We start from the raw sequence: 18,167 nt of genomic DNA on the forward strand, positions 1-18,167 counted from the left end.
TCAAAGAATTGCAATCTTCAATGCTGTTATAAGTAAGCTTCCATGTCCAAAGGAATGTGGCTCTGAGTTCCAATTCTACACTTAAATCAAATTCTTACCTTTTTTATCTAGTTTATCATAGCCTAGGTTATAACAATTAATGTCAATCCCTGATGCAATGTGACACAATAGAACACTTACCATTAATATTATTTTTAAAGGCTTCTCATCAGTGCCCTTTCTCTGGATCATAGAAATAATTAAAATTAATCAACAAGGTTGTTCACAAGATTTTGAGATTTGATAATACTCAAATGAAAATCTTTATGAAATAATACTGTTCAGTATTAAATAATCCAATTAACACAGAGAGCGCCCATCACATTTTTGTCTAATAGAGTAGCTAACCCCTGAATGTCTGCAAGCTCAAGTGACTTCACATTCATTTCTAAAGAATTAATTACCTCAAGTTTCCTGACTCTCAATTCACTGAGTATTCCTTTGTTGAAAGATTTTAAAACTGCCCTTTCCCCAGTGCAGCTTCTTTCCACTTTTAGTCCTTTGCTGCCCTTTGTAGCCCCTGTCCCCATTTGTAGCTTCATTCCCTGCTCCCCTGCCCAAGACCTTCACTCTCACCAGTCTCCCTTCCCCCTTCACTTCGTACTGCAGCCTCGCTAGCCTCTCTGACCCAAACTTATGCCATCTGTAATGGCCAGCAGCACTTTATCCAGTCTTGCTCAGTGCTGCTATTCACCTTCTCTATGCTGCTGTAGTCACAGGCTGCCTCTCTCCTGCTTACCAGCAGCAAAGGTGAGAACCAGTCATCATGAGTGAAAAAGCTCCTCAGGGATTCTGATGCATGGAGGTAACTTCTCTGCTGTTGGTTGCCCCTATTTTCCAGGGGCTTTCTGTAGACTTGTGCTAGTTTTGTCTGCTGCCTCTGTGTTTTTGAGATGCAACTATGATGAACTGAGTCATTCAATACCTTTCTGTTCAGCAGTCACATTGGGCAGAGTTGGACAAGGCTTGATGCAGTGCAGATCTCTTAGATGCAGGAGATTGTTGGCCTAGCAATCTAGAGGGGACATTAAGCTCAGATAAATGGGGAAGAACATTTAAATATTGCAATAAGGCAAACTCTTCTTCATTCAATTATGGTTGGTCTAGTTGATAAATTTGGTGCTGATATGATCATGTACAAGGGACCAAAGATATCATGAGCTGAGGGTTTATTTTGCTTTATATTTACTGTTTTGAGTATGATAAACTGGAGTTTTGGTCATTTGCCACAGGCCTTTCTTAGTTCCATTAAATGGAGGAGCATGAACCAGGCTGTTCAATCTGCTTGTTTTATGTAATTTAACACATTGTGTGTGTGCTGCCAAGCTCTGAAATTGCTGGCAAAGATAGCTGGCATTACCTGCACTGATGACATCATACTGTTATGACAATGCTTTCTCTGCGAGGATGCATTTGCAAATAATGATGTCATCTGTGCACATGCAGATAAATATAACTCTGTTGCTGATTTGCGAATGTGTCATGAAATCTGTGGATGAACAACAGCCTCAGGTTCACCAGTGTGTGGTTCTGAACACATTTTTCGAAGAAATATGAACACTCTCTTCTCCCATTTCGTCCTTACTGGAGAATTCCTAACCTCATTCTGCTTTGTCTGATTTCATTTGATTACACTTCTTCCTACTATAATCCTCTACTTACAATAGAACTCTGGGGACTTTCCATCCTGCCATACTGAAATGATTCCACCTAGTTGATATGCTAATGTCAGAAAGCTGACGTTTAGGAGTTTAGCGACATTCTGCAGTGCATTTAAGTAGCCAACATTATCTTTGTTCCTGGCAGCTGCTTTTCCCTTCCTTTGCAGTGACATAACATTGCAAAGATGTGTTTCTGTGCATGCACCATTGCTGCCTCACCTTATGGGGTGTTGACAGTAAACATAGCCTCAAATCTCCTCTCTCGCCCTTCCTGCCCAACCAGACATCAACAGAAAAGCAACAGATAAAGAGGTGGGTGTGTCAGGTATTTTTTCTGACCTGTTCTGTTCAATGAGGAGTTTCAGGATGTCATGATTCTGCAGCACAACTTCAATGTCAACACTGAAGTAATAGTCACATGTCACATCTTGCCGGCACAGGTCACTGTGGTCAGAAGATCATACAGAATTAAACTGCAAACTTTGAAAACAGCAATCTCATACACACAGTCAGAACAACATATAGATACACCAGAACATACTCCTGGTCCTAAATCCTATGTCTTATGATCCTATCAATAAAAACAATTTATATTTATACACCACCTTTAATGTAGTAAAAAATTCCATGATAATTCACAGGAGCATAATCAGATTAAATCTGGCATTGCGCCAAACAAGGAGATATTAGGACAGGTGACAAAAGCCTTATAAAATGAAGAGTTTTAAGGAGCATCTTAAAAAAGAGAGGTAGAAAGATTTCTGGAGATAATTCCATGGTTTAGAACTTAAACACCTGAAAGGATGGACTCAAATTGTGGAGAAAAGGATGTGAAGAATGCATGAGATATCACAGTTGAGCACATAGGTATAAAAATGTACAGACACATTAACGTATATCTGCAAGGGTACACACAAGATGAAAGAGTAATACATTTACTTGCATCTGCACAAACCATTAACATATAATGCAAGGAGATTGGTAATAGAGACAATTAAAATCTTCAATTAAAAGTTCACATTCTCACTTCCCTATGCAGAGTTGAGCAAAATCTTTTTCACAAAGACTTGCACATCTAAGCACTTTTCATTATTTCAAGATAGAACAAAACATTTTACAATCAATTAAGTGCTTTTAGATACATAATCATTTTTCTAATATAGGAAACAACAGCCAATTTGTACATGGCATGGTCTCAGAAACAGCAATGTAATAACGGTCAACTTATGTGTTTAAGTGACCTTGAGCATAATTTTCCCTGCTCTGAAGATGGTAAAAGAGATGATGCAAAAAGGAAATAATGGGGCAACTTGACCTAGATAGAAACTCAATACCACTCAGCAATTAAGTGTTGGGTAAGACGGTCAAATGAGGACAGCAATTACAATCCTAAAGTCATCGATTAATAGCCTTGACCTGTCACGTCCCTGATTGCCTGCCTCCCTGAAAGGCAAAAAAAAGGCTTAATTTCCTGACAGGGACGCCATCGTGACGCATCCAACAGATTGCAGTGGAGGCCTCTAAATGCTTCAATCTGAAGGCGATCAGAGGCATGAATGGTGAGGACAAGAAGTAGCCTTTGAAAGCCATACCCATGCCCTTGCCTCTAACCTCTCTGAACCCACCTGACCCTGTGAACCCCACCACATGACCAGGAATTAAAAGTGACAACTTCCTCACCTTTGAATCTCCTAAGGTCTCGACTGGCAAGGTCTGACAGCTCTAGTGACCCAGGTTGCCATGAGCTGAATGGGTTGAGTTATCGCAATCATGACGATGGTATGTTAGTTGCTACTCAACACACCAGTCCCAATATGGGAAAATTCTGCCAACCGGGTAAGGGATAAATATCGGCACAGTCTACTGGAGAAGTTCTTTGATCTTCAAAGCAGCATTGTAGGATCTTTTATGTTTCCTTGAGAGGGTTGATAGGAACTCATTGTATCTTCACAGCATTCCCGGAGTGCACTTGGGAGTGTCAAAATGGATTATGTGGTGAAGTCTCAGAAATGTAGTTTGAATCCCAAACAAAGGAAAAGTGCGATCATGTTGTCAGTGGACAACATGAGATTTCATTTCTAATTAATGCCCTTTGTTACTCACATCCCCAAGTTGCGAGCATCTGCATTGGCAATTTCCTCATCAGGTCCAACTACTTTCACAGTCTGGTACTTGTCCCCATGTCGCTCTACAAACTGCCACACATGCTGCTCATGATGGGTTTGCTGTTAACATAGAGAAAGAAGGAATCTCTAAGTATAACTTTACCAAATCACTTCCATTTCATCCTCTGTACTGAACTTTCTTTAGCACTGGCACTAATCTGATAACATATCACTCAATATATCAAGAGTTCTTTTTAGGAACCATTGACTAAACAAAGGAATAATTGAGAATTTTCCCAACTGTTCAGCAAGGCAATGGTTCTAACAGCAAACTAAATAATAGATAGCAGAATTGATACTCACTGTGTTGTGGATGAATATTCGGAGTTGCTTCTTTGGATAATTCAAATTCACTAAACGCTCAAAGAAATTCTCGACAAATGGTGTTGGCTGCTCAATGAAGATTCCAATGAACACAGTAGGTAATTCACTGTCCTAAATATGAGAGAAACAAAATCACTCCCTAGTTTGCAAAGTGATCAATGAATCACAACTTCAGATTTAAGAACGCAATTCATTCTCAGATATATCTCATAGCTGGGGTACGTGGGGAGATCTCAAGTTTATCAGCTCAAGTCACCGGGTCTAGGAGCATTGATACTGCAAGTCATACTGCACCTGTAAACATAGTACTATAAGGCTCAGGCTCAAGTATAACTTATGGGAAGAAGGACATACTGCCTGTTCCAGCTTTTTAAGCTGGTATCAAACAAAGAAAAAGGGACTAGAGTCACTCACCGTCTTTTCTGCCAAACTTATTGTGTCTTTATCACATTCTGTGCAGCCAGTTTCAAAGGTCCAGACCTTTGGAATGTAGTTCCCCATATAATTAAGCTGCAACTTTAAAGTGAAGAAGTCAAATAGTTAGAATAATTTGATAGAAACAGGAAACGTATCCTCTGGTTGAGAGTCTAGAAGCAGGTGACACAATTTAAAAATAAGGGATATGACACTGAGGCACAAGATGACGTTTTTTTTTTAATTCAGAGGGTTGTGAACCTTTGGAATTCTCTATCCTAGAGGGCTGTGGAGGCTCAGTCTTTGAGTATGTTAAAGTTGCAATTTTAAGGTTTGTGATTACGAGTGGCACAAGGAGTTAGAGTCATAGAGTCATATAGATGTACAGCATGGAAACAGACCCTTTGGTCCAACCTGTCCATGCCGACCAGATATGCCAACCCAATCTAGTCCCACCTGCTAGCACCAGGCCCATATCCCTCCAAACCCTTCCTATTCATATACTCATCCAAATGTCTCTTAAATGTTGCAATTGTACCAACCTCCACGACATCCTCTGGCAGTTCATTCCATGTAAGTACCACCCTCTGCGAGAAAATGTTGCCCCTTAGATCTCTTTTATATCTTTCCCCTCTCACCCTAAACCTATGCCCTCTAGTTCTGGACTCCCCGACTCCAGGGAAAAGACTTTGTCTATTTATCCTATCCATGCCCCTCATAATTTTGTAAACCTCTATAAGGTCACCCCTCAGCCTCCGATGCTCTAGAGAAAACAGCCCCAGCCTGTTCAGCCTCTCCCTGTAGCTCAGATCCTCCAACCCTGGCAACCTTCTCTGAATCTTCTCTGAATCCTTTCAAATTTCACAACATCTTTCTGATAGGAAGGAGACCAGAATTGCATGCAATATTCCAACAGTGGCCTAACCAACATCCTGTACAGCCACAACATGCCCTCCCAACGCCTGTACTTAATACTCTGACCAATAAAGGAAAATATACCAAATGCCTTCTTCACTATCCTATCTACCTGCGACTCCACTTTCAAGGAGCTATGAATCTTCAGCAACACTCCCTAGGTCCTTACCATTAAGTGTATAAGTCCTGCTAAGATTTGCTTTCCTAAAATGCAGCACTTCACATTTATCTGAATTAAACTCCATCTGCCACTTCTCAGCCCATTGGCCCATCTGGTCCAATCCTTTTGTAATCTGAGGTAACCCTCTTCGCTGTCCACTACACCTCCAATTTTGGTGTCATCTGCAAACTTACTAACTGTACCTCTTATGCTCGTATCCAAATCATTTATGTAAATGACAAAAAATAGAGGGCCCAGCACCGATCCTTGTGGCACTCCACTGGTCACAGGCCTCCAGTCTGAAAAACAACCCTCCACCACTACCCTCTGTCTTCTACCCTTGAGCCAGTTCTGTATCCAAATGACTAGTTCTCTGTGTATTCCACGAGATCTAACCTTGCTAATCAGTCTCCCATGGGGAACCTTGTCGAACGCCTTACTGAAGTTCATATAGATCACATCTACTTCTCTGCCCTCATCAATCTTCTTTGTTACTTCCTCAAAAAACTCAATCAAGTTTGTGAGATATGATTTCCCATTCACAAAGCCATGTTGACTATCCCGAATCAGTCCTTGCCTTTCCAAATACATGTACATCCTGTCCCTCAGGATTCCCTCCAACAACTTGCCCACCACCGAGGTCAGGCTCACTGGTCTATAGTTCCCTGGCTTGTCTTTACTTGTGGAAATAGGATAAGTAAAAGGCATTAGAGTGTTCAGCTGTGATTGTTTTGAATGGTGGGGCAGGCTTGATAAGCTGAATGGCATATTCTTTTTCCTACATGTGCCAGTGAGCGGGAGGAAGAGGTAGAGGAAGCATGTTTAAAGAGAGGGACTAGAAACAGAATCAATGAAAGTGAGACAGGTAGAGACAGATTTTGTTAATGAACAAGAGAGTGAAAATGTGACATCGTCAGAGCACGTGAGCAAGAAAACAAGGACAGGGAATACATAATTATATTTAAGGATTATGTGGAACTGGAATATGAAACTGTTGGACTCTGGTTTGAAAAGATTTTGAAGAAACATGTAATTTCTGAGTGTTGTGTTCAGCAGTAATTACGAGTCAAATTTTAATGCTTGCTATTAGCCATCTGCTGTTTTATTGGAAGTCAAATGTCTTTGGGAAAGAAGACAAGCAAAGCTTTGAAGAGAGTTAAGGGATCAGTTTAATTTCTGGACAATCTTGGTTTGGAAGGGATAGGGGCAAAGTGCTGAAGGCTGCCTAGCTCATCATTTGAACTAAAGTTACTGCTTTAGTGCACAGGTTGGAGCGACAGTTGAAATGACAAACCTCCAAAAGGTTGGCAGCAAAAAAAATCTCTCCTTCACCTGAAAAAGAAGAAACCTTACAGCAGGATAACTGCGTAAACCTCTCTCAGTGAAATATCTTATAGGAACCTGATAAATTTCCAGAAACAAATATGCTTCACCTCCTCTTAAACTCTGAAACTGAATTGTTATTTCTGTTGAAAGTCCTAAGTCTAAGACTATTCTCATCAAAGTGAAGTCGAAATTTGTTTATAATAAACAATTATTTTTCAGTTTATTGAAGAAATCTGTTGACAGTCTTTTTTATGCTGGATAACAGTAAGGAAGAGAAAAACATTCACCATTTTGGTGACCGAGTGAAACATTTACACTTCTATTATTTCTAGTGGAGACGATTTTTTTTTCATTCATTCATAGGATATGGGTGTCTCTGTGTAGGCCAGCTTTATTGCCCACCCCTATTATCCAGAGGACACCCAACCATATTGTTGTGGGTCTGGAGTCACATGGCAGGTGGGACTAATTTAGTTTGGGATAATGGGCAGCATGGACTGGTTGGACGAAAGAGTCTGCTTCTATGCTATATGATTCTATGCAGGCAAGACCAAGGAAGGACGGCAGTTTCCTTCCCTCAAGGACATCAGTGAACCAGATGGATTTTCCTGACAATCGACAATGGTTTCATGGTCATCATCAGACTCTTAATTCCAGATTTCTATTGAATTCCAAATCCATCATCTGCCATTGCTGGATTTAAACTCTGGTCGCCAGAACATTACCTGGGTCACTGGATTATTAATCTAGTCATACTATCACTCGGCTTGATTACCAAAGCACTGAAGGTAAATTGAGGCAGTGACCAAGAGTGTGGAGAACTGGCATAAAGATAGAAAATGAATGAAAGATTGAGTGACTGGCAGAGGAAATGACAGAAATAAAGGTAGTGTAACAGATGAGTAACTAAGAGTTAGAGAGGAATTGCCACAGCAGGAAAGGGACATTTTGAATGAATATGACAGCAATGATAAACAGGCAAATTAAAGGTAATATCACATACAGAATTACATATACATGCATGCAGGAGGCCATTCGTGCTTCTACTGGGTTTTTGAAAAATGAATCAATTTACTGCCACATCCCTGCTTAACATCTTTATAAGATGTCTAACTAAAACAGAAAATGCTGAAAATGCTCTGAAACATATGTAGAGAGAGAAGTAAAGTTAATATTTCACATCAAATACCTTTCATTGAGCCAAAATGTTAACTTTATCCCCATCTTAAATGGCGTGAGATATGAGATGTAAGAAACAATCGCATATCACAATGTAGGATGTTAGAATCTCACTAGATGATCTGAATGAGATTCCTGCCCTGTAATAAACTTGGGATCATGACTACAGAGACACACCTACCTTTGTGGGACCATTTCCATGGATGATGACAGGCAATGAATTATACTCCATGTTTCGTGCTCTTACTCGTTTATCTTCAAACTTCAGAACCACTTCATCTGGCAATCAGAGAGAGACCAGCGAATGACAGATTGTGTTTAGCACTATTAAATCTCAATACTGACAGTTATTATAAAAGGAACTTTCACTCTTAATTCTATATTCCCTTGAAGTTAGTTTATCAATGCAAGTTTAAGACAAAAAGTACCAGATTGTACATGCAACATATCTAACATAAAACAAAGTTCTGGAAACATTCAGAAATTTGTGTCTGTGGAGAGAGATTTCCCACTATACGTTTCCAATGTTTTCTGCTTTTAGCTCTCTGTACACTGTCGGGAAAGAACATGGAATATTCATTGTTCAGTGATGGTTGCAATCTCAGCATTCAGCATAAAGGCAGTTTCCAATTTCCATTGTCTGCTTCAGCTAGAATTCAGTTGGTAGCCAGCACCAGGACAGCTCTGCCTAGGTTCATAACTTCACTAACAACATTTGCCTTTATTCTAGCATCTTGAACAACTACAACTGGTAGGAGGTTATGCCCCAAGCACACACTCCTGATGATCTTTCTGAACCAAAGGTCACTGCTGTACAAACTGGTTTTGAATATTAGGTGAATTGACAATTTATAATTATGTTCTTTTCTTCTTTATTCTTTCTTAGGAATGTGGACATGGCTGGCAAGACAGTATTTGTTACCCATCTTTAAATGGGCTGTTTGAACTTGAATGGAGTGACTTGCTAGGTGGTTTCAGAGAGTCAACCACATTGCTCTGCAGTCACACATTGGCCAGACCAGGTAAGGATGGCACATTCCCTTTTCTAAAGACACTAGTGAACCTGGTGGATTTTTACAACAATTAATGTTGACAGTCATCATCAACATCACTAAGATTAGCATTAACTTCCAATTTCCACTGTAATAGAATTTAATTGAACTAATTGAATTTAAATTGTACCAGCTGACAGAAGGGAGATTTTATATCATGTTCCCAAAGCATTTGCCTGGGCTTCTGGATTACTCATCGGCTGACATTACCACTATTCCACGATTTGCTTATATTTTCATAGCTGCTTTATGCTTGAATTCTTGATTGGATGCTTTGTGACATGACTCCTGACTGTGATTCAGAAAAGTGGGAGACACAGAGACCTATACAGGATCCCAACCCTAACATACCAAGTGCTCCGTTCAAATTCTGGAATATCCGACATTTGTGGTCCAAAGTAATGTTCAAACTTGCCTGGGGAAAAAAAGGAAAGAAGGCAAATGTGAACAGGAAGATAATAAATAGAATAAATAGAACTTTGTTGGTCACAATAGGCAGAAGCTTGTGCTGTTCCGAGAAGTGGGGAGTGTGGACCATGGAGGGGGGGATCTTAATTCTGCAGGATGCCAAAATTCAGAATTTCAATGGACGGGGTATCTTTTGCAATTAAGTACGCAGAATTTTAGAGGTGTGTTGAGCTTCACATCAGCAAAGGTCTGGAAGCCTTTTTGCATGCATTTGCATCTCATGTACGCCTACTAAAATACTAGCTTGCCAGAGGCTACCTCTGCCAATTAATTTCTCTATCAGCAAGCAATATTTGACTTCCAGATTTCTATTGTATAACACGTGTGCACTAGTCAAATGCATCATCTCAAGGATATTGGAGTAACTAGCCATGGTTTTGTCCTTTTTGGCGAGTGTTTGTGTATTCCATGTCTTGACTGAGATTGGGTGATGGTACCCCAGTTTGTACAGGCCGTGGAAGATGACCAAGGAAAGCAGAATGGAGTGTAACAGACAAGGGGTAAGGAGCCTGGCCAAATTGAGGAATTATGTCTGTTGCAATGTAGTAGGGTATTCACCACCAGGGAAGGGTTATAGTGAATGTGAATGGTGCAGCTACAGTTAGGAGTGGTTTCTTAGGTGGTTGACTAAAGGTACTGTGCCTAAGGGCTACTATCAGTTGTGTCAATGTTGGGGTCATGAGAATTAAGTTGAAGATATTGGGAAGTGGCTGGGACAGTGACAGAGATAGGGCGAAGTGGGGCTTTGAGAGTTCCCAGTTCATAGAAAAGAGGCAGATGGTCACATGAGGGAGGTCGTTAAAGGTAAAGCAGTAGGTTGTTCTATGGATGGGCATGGTGAAGATGATGGCTATGCTCTCAGGGAGAGGTTGGGAGGGAGAGGAAGGAGGAAGAGGAAGGGAGGAAGGAGGGAAGGAAGGGAAGGAAGGAAGGTGGGAAGATGAAATGAAGGAAAGTGTAGTGGAACTTCGGAAATGAAAGTGATGCAGACCATTTTGCTTTTCTCTAGATCAGGGCAGAGTTTCTCATCAATAATGCACAGTAAAATAGAAAGCAGGGATTTGCAGATGGGAGGAGTTACTGTAGAGTTCCTGGGATTAACTAAAGGCAAATCCTTGTAGCAATGAGCCAACAGCATGAGAACCAGGCTCAAGTGTCCTCTCCTCTCTATGTGAAGTGCGCATAGGGCAACACGTTCACTCCATGACTCAGGAGCCTCATGACATTGAAATGTCAGCAAGGTCAGGAACTACAATGAAATTTGAGATGAAAGGCATTTTGTATGGTCAAAGGCAGAAAAAAAATGAGAACAGCAAAGGAAATAGTGAACAGATTGATCCCTGCCATTTATTCTATTACTTCATGCATAAATGAGGATGGGACATGTGAATCCTGCACTTCTACTAGCTATGGTGCAGTGAGGCATCCCTGAACATGGGTTCATGTTCTGTTGTGCCTGTGATATTGCTGGGTAACAGTTTTGGATGATGGGGTGCTACAAAGGCATAACTGATGTTCCTGGTGGGTAGCTGTCAAGGTGCTCTTTAAACAAGGCAGTAGATCCTTCAACTCTGAGGGATCACTCAGCATCAAGGATTCCTTTCTGCTTTGAAATCATAGATTCCCTACAGTGTGAAAAGGGGTTATTTGGCTCAACAAGCCCACACCCACTTTCCAAAGAGTATCCCACCCAGACCCATTCCCCTCCCTATTACTCTACATTTCCCCTGACCAATGCACCTAACCTACACATCCATGAACACTATGGGCAATTCAGCATGGCCAATTCACCCAACCTGCACATCTTTCAATTGTGGGAGGAAACCGGAGCATCTGGAGGAAACTCACACAAATAAGGAGAGAATGTGCAAACTCCCCACAGACAGTCCCCGGGCTGGAATTGAACCCAGGTCCCTGGTGCTGTAAGACAGCAGTACTAACCACTGAGCTACTGTGCCACCAACCACTGAGCCACTGTGCTCTATCACAAGATTCACCAAGCTACTTATACATTCATCTGTAATAAACTGAGATTGGTGTAATCACCTGAGAGGTGCTGACATGCTAACTGGAAATGATGTTCACTTCTCACCTGACACCAAGCTTAGACAACATAACAGAAGATTCCATCCTATGTTACTGAATAATACCTTACCATAGTGTTCCACTATTACCCACCAAAGTCTATACTCTTCAATGCTCTCTCCAGTTCCTTACCCTCTTCTTTGGATCCAGGTATGTTTTTGTGTAAAAGAGTTGATCATCATGTTTGTCCTGCAGATCCCAGGGTTCCACAAGTTCATAAATATTTGGAGCAAAGCCAATAAATCCTGAAATTTCCCAAAAGGATTATGAATTTGCATCATATCCAGGCACTGTAATCCTGATCCTTTTTCTAGCAAATATTACAAGGTATTGGAGTGTACTAGCACAGAACTAAATTAAAGATGTACATAAACAACCACATGAACACCTATTTGAAGATAGATACATATGCATGGAGGCACCCGTACAAATATATGTACAAATACACATAGACATGTTCATGTGCACGCTTTCATACAATCACAAGTTATTTACTGGAAACATAGTATTATACACAAGCTGCTTTACATAGAAATAAAAGCAAAGCACTATGAAAGCTGCAGATTTGAAATAAAAACAGAAAGTGCTGGGGGAACTCAGCAGATTTGCCAGCATCTGTGGAGAGAAAAAGTGGGTTAATGTTTTGAGTCCAATTTGACTTTTATTTGTAAGAACAGTCACGTGTGACTTAATGTTAACTCTATTTCTGTCTCACTGAATGTTATTGAGTTTCTCTAGTACTTTCTGTTTTACACACAGATATAAATCCAAGCATTCACTGTGCCTGTAACACTCAAAAAGGTGAACTTTGTGCACCGCAAACGTGGAAACTCACCTCCGGAATTGAGGAATCGCTTGCCTTCCCTTACATGAGGGTACTGGACTTCAAGATGGTGATTCGGCCAAATAAAGCCCTCAGCAGCAAAGACCACATTATGCTTTGCCTGATGAAACTTCTTCAGTAATTCGTCAGGCCCTGAAGCAAATATTACGTCATAGCTGCAAAACATTACAAGATTAGGTGGTGACAGAAAGGAGGACTTGAATTTAAATTGCACCTCTCACTATGTCAGGATGTTTCCAAAAGGTTTTGAAGCACATGCACTGTTGTAATTTAAGAATGCTGGCAGCCAATTTGCATGCAACAAGCTCCTTCTAACAGCAAAGTGATATAGAACAGTTAATTTGTTCTAATGATGTTGTTGAGGGATAAATATTGTTTAGGACATTGTGAGAAATTCTTCCATTCTTCTTCAGAATAGTACTCTGTGATCTCCTGCACTCTGCTGAGAGATCAGATTGGTCAAATCTAGGAAAACCTCACAACCCAACCCCATGCAGGGAGGTCTCATACAGCTGGGGTGTACCTGTCCACAAACAGAATGATCAGTTCCTTCTCTGTGGCATATGATTTCAAGGCTTGCTTCAGAATCCGTACTTTCTGCCCGCCTCCTGAGGATTTTGTCACATCTCCACCTGTCCACTCCTCACCCAGACCCAACACCTTCAAAATACAAAAAGGGACAATTTTCACTATTAAACACCCATGGGATTGAGCAATGCTAAACTGCCCTTGAATGCTCAATTGGGAATGATCTATTCTACTTATTAGGAGCAGGCCAACATCAGTTAAAGTGTTCTGACATTGTGTTATAGAGTCATAGAGATGGACAGCATGGAAACAGACTATTTGGTCCAACCTGTCCATGCTGGCCAACTATCCCAACCAAATCTAGTCCCACCTGCCAGCACCTGACTCATATCCCTCCAAACCCTTCCTATTCATATACCCATCCAAATGCCTTTTAAATGTTGAAATTGTACCAGCCTCCACCACTTCCTCTGGCAGCTCGTTCCATACACGTACCACCCTCTGCGTTGGATTTGTTACAAATCACTAGTCAAGGAGGTGGGATGTCTGAAATTTTATTTTATATTCATAACCTCAGTTAAAGAAGGAGGATCCAATAATTGATTTTTGTAATATCATACATTGACATTACCCATATCCAACACACAAGATGACAAATCAGCCAACTATTCCCCTTAGGGTGCCTGTATATTTTCAGTCACCTGACTGATTTAGTTATTAGTAAAATATGTTTAACAAATTTCCTGATAATTAAACTTTGCACCCAGTAGTTTGCACTGCCCTCAAACTTGCTGAATCTACAATGATATGGACCATCCCATGCACATCCTTTTCCCACCCTCAACTCTCAGAATGATCCAACAGACTGAACCAACTAATCAGAAACTTAAAAACTGAGTAAGCAGCTGGGTTGACAGCATCATTTGGTTGTGAGAACGTTAACTGCAATTGGAAACTTTATAAAAACCTTATTGTTTTAGTCCAGTCAATCAGGAGTTAATTTGACAGAAGCATTTTGCATTAGAGTGTAACTTCATTAGTCTCTGATATCAATTGCTGATCTGTTCTCATTGATATTGTGTTAGTTTATGTATAATTTTCTCCAACTTATATCACCTTAACCGTGTAATTGAAGAAATTTGCAGATCTCATGAATCGCGTGAAGCCATCTGTCTCTTTTGTGGCGACAGTGAATACCAAGAGATTTTCTGCAAAGAAACAACAAAAAGCAGAGTTTGTGGCTGAAGCACATCAATTCCCAACTTACAGTTACTGATTCACAAAATATACATTTCCTCCTTAACTCTCAGGCACCAGCTCAATACAGTGGGGAGTGTTACTTTTTTTTTGTATTTTTGGTTGTGGGAAAACAATTGTTTTAAAAGTCATGGATTATTGAAGAATTGCTGCATTTTAAAAAGAAAGTATCTGTCACTTATTGTAAGTACTGTTTGCACAGCTGCTTGGAGCCAATGGGGTGCGCATGAAAGTAGCTTTGCCTGGCAACAAGTACCTGATTGGTCTGTGGGCTAGTAGCTAGTTATCAATGATGAAGGTTTTCTGCTTGCCAACAACTATGTGATCTACTCCCAGATACCTAACCTGAGACTTAACTGATAAATCAAAGACCTGTATAAAAGGGAACCGGCCACTCTGTGCCTCCTGCAAACAGGTGGGAGTATCTGGAGAAGGATAATAAAGAAGCAGTCCTCTGATCAGGCCAAGAATCACCTCAGCAAACCCTGTGGACAGGGGCCACTGAACTGCTACTCCACTCTTTAATTCCACCTATATTTTGTTTCCCACATGTGTATTCAAGTGTGTTTAGAGACAGGGCATTTATAAGGGAAGTTACAGTTTTAACTCTAGCAGAGTAATCAATTGATGGTTCGTAATTGTTTGTTTGTCATTCGAATTTATTTATTTGAAATAGTCATTCTTGTTAAGTACAGAAACATAGTCTATGTTTTCTATAAACCTGGGCCCGAAAGAAGATAAATTGAGGAATTCTGTATACTTTTGAAAATCTTTAACTTTGAGGACACCTCTAAGAATAGGAAGGCTTGATTTCCAGCATGCTACATAATTAATATCCTACAGCAACTCTCTTAAAATTATCATTTTGTTAAATGCAATTTGCCACAATCACCTGATGAAGGAGCAGCGCTCCGAAAGCTAGTGCTTCCAAATAAACCTGCTGGACTATAACCTGGTGTTTTATGATTTTTAATTAAATGCAATTGTTTCTGAAATGATCTGAACAAGACAGACTCACTAGGTCCATCATTCTGCAATGATCATGCAATGTGTTGGCAAACTCTCCTCAGGTCACTCTGAGATGGGGTGTCAACAGCATTACTGAATAATTCTTTCAAGAGATAAAAAACACTTTACACCACTCTGAGCAAGATTGGCTTGCCATTCATGCTGCAGAAATGGACTTGGCAACAAGCATGGAAGTCTCTGAGATATAGAATGTGGGGAAATAGATAGTGACAGCTTGAAAAATGTCCATATAGGAGGAAGTGCTGGATGTCTTAAAATGCATTAAAGTGGATAAATCCCCAGGACCTGCTCAGGTGTACCCTAGAACTCTGTGGGAAGCTAGAGAAGTGACTGCTGGGTCTCTTACTGAGATATTTGTATCATTGATAGTAACACGTGAGGTGCCAGAATTCTGGAGGTTGGCTTATGTGGTACCATTATTTAAGAAAGGTGGTGAGGACAAGCCAAGGAATATAGACCGGTGAGCCTGACGGTGGTGGGCAGGTTATTGGAGGGAATCCTGAGGGACAGGATTTACACGTATTTGGAAAGGCAAGGACTGATTAGGGATAGTCAACATGGCTTTGTGTGTGGGAAATCATGTCTCACAAACTTGAAAAAGTAACAAAGAGGATTGATGAGGGCAGAGTGGTGAATGTGATCTATATGGACTTCAGTAAGGTGTTCGGCAATGTTCCTCATGGGAGACTTGTTAGCAAGGTTAGATATCATGGAATAGAGGGAGAACTTAGCCATTTGGACACAGAACTGCCTCAAGAAGACAAAGAGTGGTGGTGGAGGGTTGTTTTTCAGAATGGAGGCCTATGACCAGTGGAGTGCCACAAGGTGCTGGGCCCACTACTTTTTGTCATTTATATAAATGATTTGGATATGAACATAGGAGATATAGTTAGTACGTTTGCAATGACACCATAAATTGGAGGTGTAGTGAACAGTGAAGGAGGTTATCTCAAATTACAACAGGATCTTGATCAGATGGGGCAATGGGCTGAGGAGTGGCAGATGGAATTTAATTTAGATAAATGTAGGTGCAGCATTTTGGAAAGCAAATCTTAGCAGGATTTACATACTTAATGCTGAAAATGTGTTGCTGGAAAAGCGCAGCAGGTCAGACAGCATCCAGGGAACAGGAGAATCGACGTTTCGGGCATAAGCCCTTCTTCAGGAATGGGCTTATGCCCGAAACGTCGATTCTCCTGTTCCCTGGATGCTGCCTGACCTGCTGCGCTTTTCCAGCAACACATTTTCAGCTCTGATCTCCAGCATCTGCAGTCCTCACTTTCTCCTTATACACTTAATGGTAAGGTCCTAGAGAGTGTTGCTGAACAAATAGACCTTGGAGTGCAGGTTCATAGCTCCTTGAAAGTAGAGTTGCATGTAGATAGGATAGTGAAGAAGGCATTTGGTATGCTTTCCGTTATTGGTCAGAGAATTGAGTATAGGAGTTGGGAGGTCATGTTGCAGCTGTACAGGACATTGGTTAGGTCACTTTTGGAATACTGCATTCAATTCTGGTTTCCTTCCTATCAGAAGGATGTTGTGAAACTTGAAAGGGTTCAGAAAAGATTTACAAGGATGTTGCCAGGGTTAGAGGATTAGAGCTATAGGGAGAAGTTGAATAGGCTGGTTCCGGTTTCACTGGAGTGTTGGAGCCTGAGGAGTGATCTTATAGAGGTTTATAAAATCATGAGGGGCATGGATAGGATAAATAGACAAAGTCGTTTCCCTGGGGTGGGGGAGTCCAGACTAGAGGGCATAGGTTTAGGATGAGAGGGGAAAGATATAAAGAGACTTAAGGGTCAACTTTTTCATGCAGAGGTTCATACGTGTATGGAATGAGCTGCCAGAGGAAGTGTTGGAGGCTGGTAAAATTGCAACATTTAAAAGGCATCTGGATGAGTATATGAAGAGGAGGGGTTTAGAGAGAAATGGGCCACGTGCTGGCAAATAGGACTAGATTGGGTTGGGATATCTGGTAGGTAAGGACAAGTTGGACCGAATGGTCTGTTTCTGCGCTGTACATATCTATGACTCATTGATTGTGATCCCAATCTTTCATCAAATTAAAAGAAAATAAATTATGTAATAATTAACAGTCACTTATTAATCAGAAGCCATCCCACCCCACCCTCAACAGCCTATTAAAATACTGACCCCATCTGTCAATTTTTGTTCTCAAGGCACAGAAATACAAGAGCAAGGAGTTACACAAGAATGTATAAAATGCTGGTTGTCGACAACTAGAGTTATTGCATGGAGTATTTCAGGTCAACACATTATATGATGGATATAACTGAGGGTGCATAGGAGATTCCCCATGAAGCTTTCTGAGCTGTGAGGAAGATAGTCTGGAATTGATTTCCAAGGAGCAGCAAAGGTTTAGAGGGGACCTGATAGAGGTGTATAAAATGATGAGGGGCAGAAATAGGATAGGAAGGCACATTTTCTACTAAGGGATCAATAACTCAAGGGTGTAGATTTCAGAGGTAGAAGGTCAAAGGGAGAATCGAGATGGTTTTTATTCACTTGAAAGAGTGGTTGAGTTAGATAGTCACAAAAATAAATAAAAGAACAAAGAGGATTGATGAGGGCAGAGTGGTAGACGTGATCTACATGGACTTCAGTAAGGCATTTGACAAGGTTTCCCGTGGGAGATTGGTTAGCAAGGTTAGATCGCATGGAATACAAGGAGAACTAACCATTTGGATATAAAGGTGGCTG

General features: G+C 40.8%; 1 protein-coding gene and 1 long non-coding RNA gene across 4 annotated transcripts in view; one reads left to right on the top strand and one right to left on the bottom strand.

The window, feature by feature from the left end:
* plod1a (procollagen-lysine, 2-oxoglutarate 5-dioxygenase 1a) overlaps positions 1-18,167 on the bottom strand; it is a 32,714-nt gene that overhangs the window by 11,376 nt on the left and 3,171 nt on the right. For all 3 annotated transcript variants that reach the window (XM_043675894.2, XM_043675896.2, XM_043675895.2), the window contains exons 2-11: positions 14,277-14,368; positions 13,156-13,292; positions 12,624-12,787; positions 11,921-12,033; positions 9,587-9,650; positions 8,365-8,462; positions 4,604-4,705; positions 4,169-4,300; positions 3,804-3,925; positions 2,040-2,144 (exon numbers count right to left, since the gene is read on the bottom strand). In XM_043675894.2, the coding sequence (XP_043531829.2) occupies positions 2,040-2,144; positions 3,804-3,925; positions 4,169-4,300; positions 4,604-4,705; positions 8,365-8,462; positions 9,587-9,650; positions 11,921-12,033; positions 12,624-12,787; positions 13,156-13,292; positions 14,277-14,368 (1,129 nt within the window). The remainder of the gene's footprint in view (positions 1-2,039; positions 2,145-3,803; positions 3,926-4,168; positions 4,301-4,603; positions 4,706-8,364; positions 8,463-9,586; positions 9,651-11,920; positions 12,034-12,623; positions 12,788-13,155; positions 13,293-14,276; positions 14,369-18,167) is intronic.
* Positions 250-12,677, top strand: LOC148139776 (uncharacterized). The gene is made up of 3 exons (XR_015753455.1): positions 250-789; positions 9,070-9,205; positions 12,548-12,677. It is a non-coding gene; the product is annotated as an uncharacterized LOC148139776 (long non-coding RNA).

Source organism: Chiloscyllium plagiosum, unplaced genomic scaffold (assembly GCF_037043375.1).
Source record: "Chiloscyllium plagiosum isolate Xiang-an unplaced genomic scaffold, Cpla_swu_hap1 HiC_scaffold_37, whole genome shotgun sequence".
Taxonomy (NCBI): Eukaryota; Metazoa; Chordata; class Chondrichthyes; order Orectolobiformes; family Hemiscylliidae; genus Chiloscyllium; species Chiloscyllium plagiosum.